The sequence below is a fragment of the Mercenaria mercenaria genome, chromosome 14 (assembly GCF_021730395.1).
Source record: "Mercenaria mercenaria strain notata chromosome 14, MADL_Memer_1, whole genome shotgun sequence".
In the NCBI taxonomy this organism is placed as follows: domain Eukaryota; kingdom Metazoa; phylum Mollusca; class Bivalvia; order Venerida; family Veneridae; genus Mercenaria; species Mercenaria mercenaria.
In genome coordinates, this window is record NC_069374.1 from 42,657,566 (window position 1) to 42,674,665 (window position 17,100).

General features: G+C 36.4%; 1 protein-coding gene across 1 annotated transcript in view; it reads right to left on the reverse strand.

Annotated features, from left to right (window-relative positions):
* Positions 1-17,100, reverse strand: part of LOC123526814 (DNA repair protein REV1-like) — a 94,358-nt gene that overhangs the window by 35,803 nt on the left and 41,455 nt on the right. The window contains exons 6-7 of the mRNA XM_053523321.1: positions 8,231-8,835; positions 6,955-7,113 (exon numbers count right to left, since the gene is read on the reverse strand). Of these exons, the coding sequence (XP_053379296.1) occupies positions 6,955-7,113; positions 8,231-8,835 (764 nt within the window). The remainder of the gene's footprint in view (positions 1-6,954; positions 7,114-8,230; positions 8,836-17,100) is intronic.

Consider the following 17,100-nt stretch of genomic DNA (forward strand, 5'->3'; position numbering starts at 1 on the left):
GACAGACGACTGACGAACGACGACGGGGATAGGGCGATCACAAAAGCTCACCTTTGAGCACTTCGTGCCAGGTAAGCTAAAATTAAACGCAGAAATCCTCATTGAAATTAAACAAAAAAGTATGACCACAAACAAATTTTTACTATTTAAAGTAAAACTGTGTGTTTTTGTCACAAAAACACTTTTACCCATATGTATCCTTTTCCTCTAACGGTAATTTTTTAGCTTCAAAACCCGAACGTGTCAGTGATACCACAACTAGGCTTTTTACTGATCACTCCTATGAAGTAAAGTTTTGTTGAAATATTTCCGGCAGTTGACCTATGAAAGCCAGATAAATTTTTCTGTTTTAAGTTCTGGGGGCTATTTTGTGCATAAAGCGGAATGTGCAATGACATGCACAACTAAGGTGGTACTAATCACTAATATGCAGTTTTATCGAAATCCGTCCATTTATTTGACCTATGAAAGCTGGACAAGCTTAATGTGAATGGACAGACAGACAGACAAGGAACCCAAAAACATATGTCTCCCCATACATATGGGCAGACCATAATTCCTTATTTTGACTATATTAAGCAAATGCTACCTTAATAATTCAAAAAACTTTCAGGTCTTGTCACAGCTCATATAATATTCACATGCTACTATACAGCCTGAAAGATAGAAAATAAGCAATCGCTTCTATAAAAAAAAAACCATTTTATCACATGCTACTGTACAGCTGAAAGATAGAAAATAAGCAATTGCTTCTTATAAAAAAAATTTCATTAAAAAAAAAAATGCTAATGCACAAAATCATGATTATAACTTCACATTTCAAGTAATAAATATTTATAGAAACTTAAAAAAAGACTACTAAGCTTTAAGTTATCAATTTTGTTAAGCTTGAGAAAAAAATTATTGATCTTAAAAAATATTTATTTCAAAGACATTTCATTGTATGAAACATTGCTTCTGAACATGCATGACAGAAGAAATAAAAAGTAAAAAAAATTTGTTGGTTTAACGACACAATTATAGGTCATATGGCGACTTTCCAGCTTTGATGGTGGAAGAAGACCCCAGGTGGCCCCCCGTGCATTATTTCATCACAAGCGGGCACCTGGTTTGAACCACCGACCTTCCGTAAGCCAGCTGGATGGCTTCCTCACAGAAGAATTCAACGCCCCGAGTGAGGCTCGAACCCACATCGATGAGGGGCCATTGATTTTGAAGTCACGACCTTAACCACTCGGCCACGGAGGCCTCTTAAAAAAAGTAAAATAAGAGCACCATCTGTGGTTTTAACACTTGTGCGCAAGTGTTTTGTTTCACATAATGCAAGACAAGCTTATTTGGGTTTTTTAAGCCGTGCTCAGCTTCTGATCACAAATAAAGTTTAAATTTCAAAGCTATAGTATTAAAGAAAATGAATGTGGGAAAAAATATAAATACATGATACTGTCCATTCAAAGCTAAGCAATATTGAAAATATATACACTTTATAAAAATAATATAGTACCTTCATAAATGTTCAGAACAACATTTCCACATTTTCGTATACGTGAATCCACAACAGTATGAATGCATATGAGAGTTCTTCAAATGTAGAAAAAGAAATGAAATTGTTACTCTTGTTCTACATTATCACAAAATATACATGTTACATTTATTAGTCCGGTTTAACAGTTGTATAGTAATATTGACTCACCTTTGCTCCTAAGTCACTTTTCCAGCTCTCTTTATAGAGGTGCCCCTCTAGGGATTGCTTCACATATTGTGGACAACTGGGTGGAACCACTGATCTATTTTTCAAGCAGCTGGATGGCTTCCTCACACAAATAATTCTACTCCCGGGCAATATTGGGAGGGAGAAATTTAGTTTGTCACACTAACCCCTTATGCTAGTTATGCAGCATATATTTAAAGCTGAATTACTAGTTAAACTGGTCAATTAATATTTATTTAAAAAGACATTACCTCCCTTTATATGGAAAAGAAACATCTAAAATAATTAAATAAACATTTTAAAGAAAACTGAATATTCTATCAGTAAACTTTACCAATATCAAGTACACTAAATTAATGTTACCATCACCTTGCATCAAAATGAGATAAAAACACAATATCCAATGACGATATGTAAAGCAGTCTGAAATAAAAAATTATATCAAGATAACATAAGTTTTATTATAAATCATTCAAAGAAATAATATATGCTTTCACATGATATAAGTATAGAATAATACTATATTCATAAATCTAACTGTAAAATATTTACAAAGATACAATTTTGATTCATTTCTTAATGTTAAAACAAACTATACATGAAGGGAAGCAACTCCTGTAAACTTACGACGATATTTTGTAACTGAATATATAATGCAACTTTTTTAATTGAATCCGAGGTCCATTTTCTCTAAATTTTTTCTACACAATTTATTCAGTACATACACTTCAAAACTGGCAGTACCAGTAAATGTTCGTGGAAGTCTTTAAACTTGTATTTCTGTCATTTGTCACCACCGAACTATCCCACATAAAAGTAAAAGATAAACACGTCTCAATTCACGTGTCTTTTTTATATTTATAGCATTTATTCAAATAAATCGTTATTGATTAATAGAAAGTTATACTTCTCTGCAAAAGCTACGCGTATCAAATATCGCTGACAGCCACACGAATCCACTATATCACACATAAATCATCAACACTTTCTTTCTTTCCCAAAACGTCAAATCAAACCGGAAGTCAAAGACCGAATAAACCGGTGAGCATGTAACTTTCATCTTTTATGAAATAAAATTTACGCACAGACCACTAAGTACGGTGTCTAGATTCAGTACAACAAAAATGTCTGAACATTGCCCGTGCAAATGCTCCGGAATTCAGAAAATCAAGACTCTTGAAAGGATCTGACTTTGTAATTGTACTCGCTATTTCTTTGTGCTTTTGATTTTTGTTTTACCTGTCTACTGACTCTCGTTTTTCTCGGCAAACTCTAACAACAAATTTGTCCAAAACAGTTTGCGAGAACTGTTAACATTTCCGGTTTCATTCTGTAGAGATACTGTGTGCAAAATCATGCGAGAACGATACCAAGAGCCAATTAAAACACAAAACAAGGAGCTACGTTCAATAAACGATTGATGCCCCTGGTGGCATCCTTGTCGATACGAAGCAACCTAAGTCCAAAACGAGGTCAAGGTCAAACTGAGGTCAGGTGATGTTTGAAGATGAGGAATGGTCACAGGTTACATCAGTATTATTAATTATTATCAATTCATTCTAGTAAGGGGTATTGATGCTAGACGAAATGGTCCCATTTGGTTAACCACGAGATGGCCCATATAAAGCAACCCAAGTCCAAAATGAGGTCAAGGTCAAGCTGAGGTCAGGTGATGTCTGAAGATGAGGAATAGTCACAGGTTACATTTGCATTAGTATCAAGTCATTCTAGTAATTGATGCTAGACAAAACCGTCCCATTTGGTTAACCTCGTACGGACCGACGAACGAACAAATGAACGGACGGACTGGATAATCACTATATGCCTCCCGCATCAGTAGATGCCAGGGGCACAAAAAAAAGATGCTAAATTTAAACGCAAGTGTATAGTATTTCCAAAACTGCAGCAACCTAGCGGCCCTCGATGGGTAAACATGAATTTTGTAGATAAGATTACTATATTACCTTCTTTAACTTCTAGCAACAGCGTTACTAAATCATTCTTGCTTTTTACTCAGTTTCTACCTGAAAATGTATGCTTGTCCGCATACAAACGGAATGAAAACAAGAGCTGTCCGTAAGACAGCCAAGCTCGACTATTCGAAATATTGTCCCAGAAGCAGGAAAATATTACCCAAAAAGGTTAAATATCAAAAGAGTTTTACGTTCAAAAGGGGACATTATTTGACCAAAATGCATATCAGCTATGGGACTTGCTGCTATCAACTAGTTTTATAACCCCGAAGACACATGTGAAGTTTCAATTCAATATCTGCATTAGTTCTGGAAATAGAAACTTGCATGTAAAACTCTAACCAGAATTTTCTAAGTCCAAAAGGGGGCATAATTTGCCCAAAATACATGCCAGAGTTAGGGACTTGACCCAGTGAGGTTGGTAATTGATCTAGAAAAAGGAAAAATAACTTTCAAATCTATATGCCTTTTAGTAATAGCTGTATATGTACTTGCATGCAAAACTTTAACCAGGATTTTCAAAGTCCAAAAAGGGGAATAATTTGCTCAAAATACATGTCAGAGTTATGGGACTTGACCCAGAGAGGTTGGTAATTGACCTAGAAAAAGAAAAAATAAGTTTCAAATTTATATGCCTTTTAGTAATAGCTGTATGTACTTGCACGCAAAACTTTAACCAGAATTTTCTAAGTCCAAAAGGGGGCATAATTTGGCCAAAATGAAGGTCAGAGTTATGGGACTTGCTGCTATCAACTAGTTTTATAACTCCAAAGACACATGTGAAGTTTCAATTCAATATCTTCATTAGTTTTGGAGATAGTAACTTGCATGTAAAACTTTAACCATAATTTTCTAAGTCTAAAAGGGGGCATAATTTGCTCAAAATACATGTCAGAGTTATGGGACTTGACCCAGAGAGGTTGGCAATTGACCTAGAAAAAGAAAAAATAACTTTCAAATCTATATGCCTTTTAGAAATAGCTGTATGTACTTGCACGCAAAACTTTAACCAGAATTTTCTAAGTCCAAAAGGGGGCATAATTTGGCCAAAATAAAGGTCAGAGTTATGGGACTTGCTGCTATCAACTAGTTTTATAACCCCAAAGACACATGTGAAGTTTCAATTCAATATCTGCATTAGTTTTGTTTTGGAGATAGTAACTTGCATGTAAAACTTTAACCAAAATTTTCTAAGTTCAAAAGGGGGCATAATTTGCTCAAAATACATGTCAGAGTTATGGGACTTGACCCAGAGAGGTTGGTAATTGACCTAGAAAAAGAAAAAATAAGTTTCAAAGCTATATGCCTTTAATTGATGGCTGTATGTACTTGCATGCAAAAACTTAACCAAGGTGTGACGCCGACGCCGACGCCAGGGTGAGTAGAATAGCTAGACTATTCTTCGAATAGTCGAGCTAAAAATGCACTTGTCCGCCTGCAAAAAGTCTCAAGTCGGACATAGGAATTCCACACTCCTAGCAACAGACCAAATTTGATGAGGATCCACCTAAATACTTTGACCCTTACTATGTAACTTGGAACTAAACTTGCACCTTTTAAGAAGTTACAATCAAGCAAGAGCTGTCCGTAAGACAGCCAAGCTCGACTATTCGAAATATTGTCACAGAAGCAGGAAATTATTACCCAAAATGTTAAATATCAAAAGATTTCTAAGTTCGAAAGGGGACATAATTTGACCAAAATACATATCAGAGTTATGGGACTTGGTGCTATCAACTAGTTTTAATCCTGAAGAAACATGTTAAGTTTCAATTCAATATCTGCATTAGTTTTGGGGGTAGTAACTTGCATGTAAAACTTTAACCAGAATTTTCTAAGTCCAAAAGGGGGCATAATTTGCTCAAAATACATGTTAAGAGTTATGGAACTTGACCCAGTGAGGTTGGTAATTGACCTAGAAAAAGAATAAATAAGTTTCAAAGCTATATGCCTTTTGGTAATAGCTGTATGTACTTGCACGCAAAACTTTAACCAGGATTTTCTAAGTCCAAAAGGGGGCATAATTTGCTCAAAATACATGTAAGAGTTATAGGACTTGGTGCTATCAACTAGTTTTATAACCCCGAAGACACATGTGAAGTTTCAATTTAATATCTGTAGTAGTTTTGAAGATAGTTACATGCATGTAAAACTTTAACCAGGATTTTCTATGTCCAAAAGGGGGCATAATTTGGCCAAAATACATGTCAGAGTTATGGGACTTGACCCAGTGAGGTAGGTAATTGATCTAGAAAAAGAAAAAATAAGTTTCAAATCTATATGCCTTTTAGTAATAGCTGTATGTACTTGAATGCAAAACTTTAACCAGAATTTTCTAAGTCAAAAAGGGGGCATAATTTGGCCAAAATAAAGGTCAGCGTTATGGGACTTGGTGCTATCAACTAGTTTTATAACCCCGAAGACACATGTGAAGTTTCAAATCAATATCTGCATTAGTTTTGGAGATAGTAACTTGCATGTAAAACTTTAACCAGAATTTTCTAAGTCCAAAAGGGGGCATAATTTGGCCAAAATACATGTCAGAGTTATGGGACTTGACCTAGTGAGGTAAGTAATTGATCTAGAAAAAGAAATCAAAGGCCTGAATGGCCTGAGTCGGCTAATGATTGATGTACTGACAGTATAGTGTACCAGTTTCAGTTTGTTTTTAGTTTTTTTCTTAAAACTTCATAACACAACTCGATATTTACCCAAAATATTATATCCGGATACGATTACACTTTTCTCCAGTTTGAACAATATATTTTACAAATTGTGATGATACGAAGACATTTAGCAGCAATTGGCAGTATTTGACATTGAAGTTTACGGTTAATTTACCTCTTATTTAAATCTTTTCATAAAAAAGTTATTTCGTTTCGTGAAAGCAGCCAAACATAGACGATCTACTTTCGATTTCAAAAACTAATTTTATAACCCCGAAAACACATGTGAAGTTTCAATTCAATATCTGCATTAGTTTTGGAGATAGTAACTTGCATGTAAAACTTTAACCAAAATTTTCTAAAAAAAAGTCCAAAAGGGGACATTATTTGCTCAAAATACATGTTAGAGTTATGGAACTTGACCTAGTGAGGTTGGTAATTGACCTCGAAAAAGAATAAGTAAGTTTCAAAGCTATATGCCTTTAAATGATAGCTGTATGTACTTGCATGCAAAAACTTAACCAAGGTATGACGCCGACGCCGACGCCAGTGTGAGTAGAATAGCTAGACTATTCTTCGAATAGTCGAGCTAATAAAATCATACCATCAATCACTGATATGTTTTGTTGTCCACCTCCTTTCCTTCCCTTTCTCCCAGACTGTAACTTTTTAAGTTCCCATTGTTGCCTCTCAAAGTTCAAGTCAGATTCAGGGTCAGGGACAGAACCTTTACCTTTGGAATGTGTTACTGCTACTGGTTTACCTGTGGACACAAACAAAATGATGCCAGGAAATTTCACAAAATGTTTTGTTAACAAGAGCTGTCCGTAAGACAGTGCGCTTGACTTTTCTCAGTGCTTGACTCTGAATTAGAGCTTGGCCAGTAAAAAAAATCCAAGTTAAAAAGGGACATAACTATGTCAAAATTCAAACAGAGTTATGGGAATTGTGCCTCCCGGTGTAGACTTTGATAGTAAATAACTATTTTGAGTTTCAAGTCAAAAGCTTTAATAGTTACAGAGATATCCGACTTTATCAAAATATTTAACAAAAATTCTAAGTCAAAAAGGGACATAATTCTGTCAAAATTCAATCAGAGTTATGGGGATTGTTTCTCCTGGTGTAGACTTTGACGGTAAACAAGTATTCTAAGTTTCAAGTCAAAAGCTTTGATAGCAACAGAGATATTTGACTTTATCAAAATCTTTAACCAAAAATTCTACGTTAAAAAGGGGCATAACTCTGTCAAAATTCAATCAGAGTTATGAGAATTGTGTCTCCTGGTGTAGATTTTGATAGTAAATAACTATTTTAAGTTTCAAGTCAATAGCTTTGATAGTAACAGAGATATTTGACTTTATCAAAAACATTAAAGTTTAACCAACGGCGATGCTGACGCCGACACCGGGGCGAGTACAATAGCTCTACTTTTTCTTCGAAAAGTCGAGTTAAAAATATAATCTTTTTTCTTGCTACACTCATAAAGTATATCTTATAGTACTTAAATCTTATTTAGCACAGCAAGCTGACAGGCTAACAATAACATGTACCAAGTTTATCTGAAATGTCATATTTCAGATAAAAATACATTTTAGTATGTATCACAATAAGGAGTTGCTATATCAGAATAGTCCACATGTGAAAGTACATACAATATCAAACACTAACAAAAAGCAAGCACTGTACAGCTATATTCATTTTCTTATGGCTATTCAAGAGAAATACTGATCATATAGCTAAACTGTATCTTCTTCATTTTTCTTTTCCTAATTTTTTGTATCAATATTCCAAAACTCAGTGTCACCATAAGAATGACTTGGCCACTATACATCAATATCATGAAAACACACTTACTAGTTTCATGTTACAATTACAATTACCTCTCAAGTCTGGTCTTTTTCTAAGCCCAACAGAAACAAAGAAACAGTCCATATCTATATGCATCACACATCTACTGGGCTTTCCTCTCCTTCCACCAGAAATACCATCTTCATCAGGAGTTACTGCCCTTTCCAGAACAACTTTACGGAGTTGTTCTCTGCCTGGGAAATGATCTCCCTTTGATTGCAGCTCATTTACATAATTTTTCCATTCTGCTTTCCATGTAGATAGATAGTGCAGCCTTGAGTTGTTATAAAATTCACTCAGGAACTTTGGATCCCTGGCATCAGCAGTTTTCCCTGGAGATATCACTGGTTTCCTTACACTTTTATTTTCTTTCAAATCATTACTGTCTTGAATATCACCGATTACATCTGAACCTTTCATATCACTGAAAGTGCTGTCTGTTTTATTTATAGACTGATGACCAATGGCACTGGATATTGAAGTGTCACTTCTGATGCTATCTATAGACTGAAAACTTCCTTCAGACTGGTTACTGTTCTGTCTAGGTATAGTGTATGTCTGTAAACCCTTCTGTAATCCAGATTGTGCTGTATATAGTAGATATTTTGTGTAGGATAGCAGTTTTCCAGCTGCAATACTGTAATTATGAGGAAAATTTAACACCGAAACAAGAGGGCCATGATGGCCCTATATCGCTCACCTGTTATCATTGCACTTGACGACAAGAAGGTCCTCAGAAAAAATATCTAAGTCCAAAGGACAGGAACAACAAAGGATAGAAATTTAACCAAAAAGAAAAACAAAATTCTTACAAGATACAGATATGTCAAAATACACCTAAAAATTGGAGGTACCATCCATGTCGTACCACAGAAAAGTGGTCTCGGCTTTTCCCTATGGCCAATAATAAAAAAGTTACTAAAAATAGGCTATTTACAGTAAGGTAAAAGGGAAGTAATTCAAAAGAAAATTATTGTAAGTTAACAAAAGAAGGATCTGCCAAATAAATCTGTTGACATAAATGAAATTTCAGATCAGTATTTTCATTAGTTACGGAGATATACCCATTTTAATTTGAAATAAAGGGAGGTAATTTGACATAAAATCAGTCCATAGTTATCTACCCTGATTGGCTCGGTCCAACTAATGACAATAATGAAATTTCAAATAAGTCCTGTAAGTACTTACTGATATAAATCCATTTTGAATACAATCAGGGGAGGTAATCAGATATAAAATAACTACGATCGGATCTGATTTGTCATGGAATCCAAGATTTATTGTTGTTGAAAATATTTTGGAAGTTTGTATCAAATAAAACCATAAATGAAGTCTCTATATGGCTGCAAAAGCCAAAAAAGCCAATTTTGGACATTTAAGGGGCCATAACTCTGGAACCCATGATGGAATCTGGCCAGTTTAAGAAAGGAACCAAGATTTTGTGGTGATACAAGTTGTGTGCAAGTTTGGTCAAAATCAAATCATAAATGAAGTTGCTTTTGTGCAGACAAGGTCAAAATAGCTAATTTTGGCCCTTACAGGGGCCATAACTCTGGAACCTATTAGGGGATCTGGCCGGTTCAACAAAGGAACTGAGATCTTATGGCAACACAAATTTTGTGCAAGTTTGATTAAATTCAAATCATAAATGAAGTTGCTATTGTGCAGACAAGGGCAAAATAGCTAATTCTGGACCTTTCAGGGGCCATGACTCTGGAACCCATAAAGGAATCTGGCCAGTTCAAGAAAGGAACCAAGATCTTATGGTGATACAAGCTGTGTGCCAGTTTGGTAAAAATCAAATCATAAACAAGAGCTTGTCGAACACAAAATGCCCCCCTTGATGCATTCAGTAATTGCACAAGGAACAGAAATTATATGCTCACTGTAAACAAAAATTCTACCATTCTGGTTTAATCTGACCTTGACCTTTAACCTATTAACCTAACAAGAGATTACAGATTGATCTTGGCGCCATCCACTGAGCCATTTTTGAATGTTCCAAATTTCAAAACTAGCTCAAGGTCAAAATCAAGGTCAAATTTCATTTAGGTACAAAACAATGTGTATGTGGTCCAAATTTGAAAGCGGTGGCTTGAGAAATGTGAAAGCAGGTCACTAGATCAATTTCAAGGTAAAGTTCATTTCAGTAGACAGAACTAAGCATGTGCTTCAAACCTGGAGGCTGTAGCTTGAGAAATGTGAAAGTAGGTAATAGATAAAAATCAATGTAAAATTTCAATTCAGACCACAAAAATATGCATGCAGTTCAAATTTGAAGCATGTACCTTCAAAAATGTGAAAATAGGTCACTAGGTCAATCTCATGATCAAAGTTCATTTCGGTACACAAAACTATGCATGTGGTTCAAATTTGAAGGCTGTAGCTTGAGAAATGTGAAAGAAGGTCACTAGGTCAAAATCAAGGTCAAATTTTATTTTGGAACAAAAAACTATGCATGTGGTCCAAATCTGAAGCCTGTACCTTCAAAAATGTGTCAGTAGGTCACTAGGTCAATAACAAGGTCAAAGTTTTTTTCAGTACACAAACATATGCATGTGGTCCAAATTTGAAGGCTGTAGGTACAGAAATGTGAAAGTAGGTCACTCGGTCAAGATCAAGGTCAACTCATGTCAAGGTTCATCTTGCCACTCAAAACTATACATGTGGTCCAAATTTGAAAGATGTAAGTTATGGACATGAAGATTCTAAGTTTTTCCCTATATAAGTCTATATGAACCATTTGACCTCTGAGGCAGGGCCATATTTGACCCAAGAGGGATAACTTGAATAAACTTGGTAGAGAACCACTAAATGATGCTACATTACAAAATACCAAAGCCACAGACTTTGTGGTTTGGACAAGATTTTCAAATTTTTTTCCTATATAAGTCTATATAAACCATGTGACCCCCGGGGTGGGGCCATATTTGACCCCAGGGAAATAATTTGAATAATCTTGGTAGAGGACCACTAGATTTTGCTACATACCAAATATCAAAGCCCTAGGCCCTATGGTTTTGGACAAGAAGATCAGAAACCATTTAACTGTTCCTAGCCAATGTGACCTTGACCTCTGACCTAATGACCTCAAAATCAATAGGGGTCATCTGCTGGTCATGGCCAACCTAACTATCAATTTTCTTGACACTAGGCCCAAGCGTTCTTGAGTTATTGCCTGGAAACCATTTTACTGTTCCTGGTCACTGTGACCTTGACCTTTGACATACTGACCTCAAAATCAATAGGGGTCACCTGCTGGTCATGATCAACCTCCCTATCAACTTTCGTGACCCTAGGCCTAAGCGTTCTTGAGTTATCATCCGGAAACTGTTTTACTGTTCAGGGTCACTGTGACCTTGACCTTTAACATATTGACCTCAAAATCAGTAGGGGTCATCCAATGGTCATTACCAACCTCCCAATCAACTTTCATGATCCTAGGCCCAAGTGTTCTTGAGTTACCATCCGGAAACTGTTTTACTATTCAGGGTCACTGTGACCTTGACCTTTGACATACAGACCTCAAAATCAATAGGGGTCATCTGCTGGTGATGACCAACCTCCCTATCAACTTTCGTGACCCTTGGCCCAAGCGTTCTTGAGTTATCATCCGGAAACCGTTTTACTGTTCAGGGTCACTGTGACCTTGACCTTTAACATACTGACCTCAAAATCAATAGGGGTCATCCGATGGTCATTACCAACCTCCCTATCAACTTTCATGATCCTAGGCCCAAGTGTTCTTAAGTTATCATCCGGAAACCGTTTTACTATTCAGGGTCACTGTGACCTTGACCTTTGACATACAGACCTCAAAATCAATAGGGGTCATCTGTTGGTGATGACCAATCTCCCTATCAACTTTCATGATCCTAGGCCTAAGCGTTCTTGAGTTATCATCCGGAAACGGATAGGTCTACATTCCGACCGACCGACCGACCGACAGACCTACCGACCGACCGACATCTGCAAAACAATATACCCCTCCTTTTTCAAAGGGGGGCATAATAAAGCTGCTATTGTGCAGACAAGGTCAAAAGAGCTGATTGTGGCCCTTTCAGGGGCCATAACTCTGGAACCCATAATGGGATCTGGCCAGTTCAAGAAAGGAACCGAGATCTTATGGTGATACAAGTTGTGTGCAAGTTTGGTTAAAACAAGAGCTCGTCGAACACGAAATGCCCCCCTTGATGCATTTAGTAATTGCACAAGGAACAGAAATTATATGCTCACTGTAAATTAAAGTTCTACAATTCTGTTTTAATCTGACTTTGACCTTTAACCTAACAAGAGATTACAAAGTGATATTGGTGCCATCCACTGAGCCATTTTTGAATGTTCCAAATTTCAAAACTAGCTCAAGGTCAAAATCAAGGTCAAACTTCATTTCGGTACAATACAATGTGTATGTGGTCCGAATTTGAAAACTGTGGCTTGAGAAATTTTAAAGTAGGTCACTAGATCAATATCAAAGTCAAAGTTCATTTCGGCTGACAGAAATATGCAAGTGCTTCAAAATTTGGAGGCTGTAGCTTGAGAAATGTGAAAGTAGGTAGTAGGTAAAAATCAATGTCAAATTTCAATTCAGAACACAATAATATGCATGCAGTCCAAATCTGAAGTCTGTACAATCAGAAATGTGAAAGTAGGTCACTTGGTCAATCTCAAGATCAAAGTTCATTTCGGTACACAAAACTATGCATGTGGTCCAAATTTGAAGCCTTTACCTTCAAAAGTGTGAAAGTAGGTCACTTAGTCAATTTCAAGGTCAAACTTTTTTTCGGTACACAAACCTATCCATGTGGTCCAAATTTGAAAGCTGTAGCTTGAGAAATGTGAAAGTAGGTCACTAGGTCAAAATCAAGGTCAAATTTCATTTCAGAACACAGAACTATGCATGTGGTCCAAATTTGAAGCCTGTACCTTCAAAAATGTGAAAGTAGGTCACTAGGTCAATGTCAAGGTCAAAAAAAATTTCGGTACACAAAACTATGCATTTGGTCCAAATTTGAAGGCTGTAGCTACAGAAATGTGAACTCAAAACCATACATATGGTCAAAATTTAAATGTTGTAGGTTATTGACCAGAAGATTTTAAAAGGTTTTCCCTATATAAGTCTATATAAACCATGTGACACCCGGGGCGGGGCCATATTAGATCCCAGGGCAATAATTTGAATCATCTTGGTAGAGGACCACTAGATGATAATTCATACTAAATTTCAAAGCCCTAGGCTCTGTGGTTTTAGACAAGAAGATCAGAAACTGCTTTAACTGTTCCTGGCCAATGTGACCTTGACCTTTGTCCTAATGACCTCAAAATCAATTGGGGTCATCTGCTGATCATGACCAACCTAACTATCAATTTTCCTGAAACTAGACCAAAGCGTTCTTGAGTTACTGCCCGGAAACCGTTCTTCTGTTCCTGGTCACTGTGACCTTGACCTTTAACATACTGACCTCAAAATCAATAGGGATCATCTGCTGGTCATGATCAACCTCCCTATCAACTTTCGTGATCCTAGGCCCAAGTGTTCTTGAGTTATCATCCGGAAACCGTTTTACTATTCAGGGTCACTGTGACCTTGACCTTTGACATACAGACCTCAAAATCAATAGGGGTCATCTGCTGGTGATAACCAACCTCCCTATCAACTTTCATGATCCTAGGCCCAAGTGTTCTTGAGTTATCATCCGGAAACGGACTGGTCTACATTCCGACCGACAGACTGACTGACCGACCAACCGACATCTGCAAAACAATATACCCCTCCTTCTTCGAAGGGGGGCATAATAAAATCATAAATGAAACCACTATCGTGCAGACAAGAAATTGTTGACGGACTGACACACGGACGACGGACGAAGGGTGATCACAAAAGCTCACCTTGTCACTATGTGACAGGTGAGCTAAAAAAAATGATGACCACTATTGATCAATCATAGTATATGATGTATAGGCTCACCTTACTTCAAGTATAAAATAAGAAGAGGGCCCTAAAGGCCCCAAATCTCTCTTCTGGCCTAGTTCTTACTCCAGATAACGTAGTCTCTTATTTGGCCAAGATTTTATATAAACAAACATTTTAACCATGTTTTTCAGTGACTTCAGCTTCTGTCATAGTTTTTGACCTCAGGTACCTCTATTCTGACAAAAATGTATAATGCGCATTAGAAAATTTACTTTGACCTTTGATAAAGTGACCCCAAATCAATATAGGTCATCTATTTGTCATACATAATCATCCTATGATAGTTTCAACATTCTGGGTCAAGTGGTGCTCAAGTTATTGATCAGAAATGTTTTTTTTCATGTTCAGGCTCATGACCTTGACCTTTGAAGTAACCCCAAAAACAATAGGGCTAAAACTACAATAATCTTTGAGCAGGTAGACACTTTAAAATTCAACTGCACAATAATGATTTAACAGGTGCATGCTCGACTCGGATTATCATAATTATCAATGGTGTTATTACAGTAAAACTATACATCGTAAGCCAGTCAAGATAAAACATATTTTATCTGAGTTAATGTTATTATCATTACTGTTTATTTTCTCATAATTTAAAAGCATGACATCAATGTCAAAACAAACAATTATGCCTAGTTTAACTGGAAACTGACCAGGTAGTGCAAATGAGAAAGAGTGGGAGACATAATTAAAATGAGTACAAAAAAATAAAAAGGAAACGTAGTGAACAAGAAAATATTATTTGTCTACTTTGTGGTATATTTGCAAGTAGTTTGTAGTTCATAATACTTCTTTCATAAAAGTGACAGTATTAAAAAGAAGTCATTAAGATAGTAGTAATTTAATTGGGGCGAGTGACTGTTCAGTAAGGGCGGATAGATTTTACTAGTTACAATTCGTGCAGAGAAAGTGGTGGGAAAAAATATTTTACACCCCTGCTTTTTCCCCATTTTACCAGAACTGGTACCAGCCCCAAAATCTGAAAAAAGAATCCCTGGTAACTATTGTCATTTATCATTTTTATCACACTTTGGAGAACAAGAGCTCATTGAACACGAAATGCCCCCCTTGATGCATTCAGTAATTGCACAAGGAACAGAAATTATATGCTCACTGTAAACAAAAGTTCTACCATTCTGGTTTAAACTGATCTTGACCTTTAACCTATTAACCTAACAAGAGATTACAGAGTGATCTTGGCGACATCCACTGAGCCATTTTTGAATGTTCCAAATTTCAAGACTAGCTCAAGGTCAAAATCAAGATCAAAGTTCATTTCAGTACAGAAAACTATGCTTGTGGTTCAAATTTGTAGGCTGTAGCTTGAGAAATGTGAAAGTAGGTCACTAGGTCAAAATCAAGGTCAAATCTTAATTTGGAACAAAAAACTATGCATGTGGTCCAAATTTGAAGCCTGTACCTTTATATGTGAAAGTAGGTCACTGGTCAATAACAGGTCAAGTTTTGGTGATCTACAGAAATGTGAAAGGAGGTCACTAGGTCAAGATCAAGGTCAACTCATGTCAAGGTTCATCTTGCCACTCAAAACTTTACATGTGGTCCAAATTTGAATGATGTAAGTTATGGACATGAGTGAGTGAGTTGGGTTTTACGGCAAATCGACACAAAATGGTCATAATATCGCCGAGAAGTTATGGACATGAAGATTCTAAGCTTTTCCCTATATCAGGCTGTCTAGCATACCCTGACAAAAAATTAGGGCTAATTTTAGGGCAATTTGTACAAAAAAATAGGGCTAAAATTAGGAATTTGGTACAATTTTAAGGAAATTTTAGGGCTAAATTTAGGAATTTTCAAATTAAAATATGGACTTTAAAGACCATGTAATGCGCTTACTTTTATGTGATTGACATAAAAGTAACTCACAAATAGTGCTTTATTTACAGAAAAGACATCTACCAGCTTTCCTCTGTTTTCAGCTATTGGATCCACTGGTAAACTGCTTTGAACTGGGCTAAACTGTTTTTTTCTGAATTAGAAGAACTTTTAAACAACATTTAAAACATTTTCTCTTTTTGATCATTGCAAAAAGTTAAAAAATTAGGAATCTTTGTGAAAAAATAGGGCCTTTTTAGGAATTTCCTTTGATTTTTTTAAAAAAATAGGAATTTTAGCCAAATTGAAAAAAAAATAGGAAAAAGTAGGAATTTTAGGGATGCTAGACAGCCTGCTATATAAGTCTATATGAACCATATGACCCCTGAGGGCGGGGCCACATTTGACCCTAGAGGGATAATTTGAACAAACTTAGTAGAGAACCACTAAATGATGCTACATTACAAAATATCAAAGCCATAGTCTTTGTGGTTTGGACAAGAAGATTTTCCCTATATAAGTCTATGTAAACCATGTGACCCCCAGGGCGAAGCCATATTTGACCCTAGGGGAATAATTTGAATAATCTTAGTAGAGGACAACTAGATGATGTCATATACAAAATATCAAAGCCCTAGGCCCTGTGGTTTTGGACAAGAGGTTTTTCAAAGTTTTTTCCTATATAAGTCTATATAAACCATGTGACCCCCGGGGTGGGGCCATATTTGACCCAAGGGAAATAATCTGAACACTCTGGGTAGAGGACCACTAGATTTTGCTACATACCAAATATCAAAGCCCTAGGCCCTATGGTTTTGGACAAGAAGATCAGAAACTGTTTAACTGTTCCTAGCCAATGTGACCTTGACCTTTGACCTAATGACCTCAAAATCAATAGGGGTCATCTGCTGGTCATGGCCAACCTAACCATCAATTTTCCTGACACTAGGCCCAAGCGTTCTTGAATTATTGCCTGGAAACCAGTTTACTCTTCCTGGTCACTGTGACCTTGACCTTTGATATACTGACCTCAAAATCAATACGGGTCATCTGCTGGTCATGGCCAACCTCCCTATCAATTTTCGTGACCCT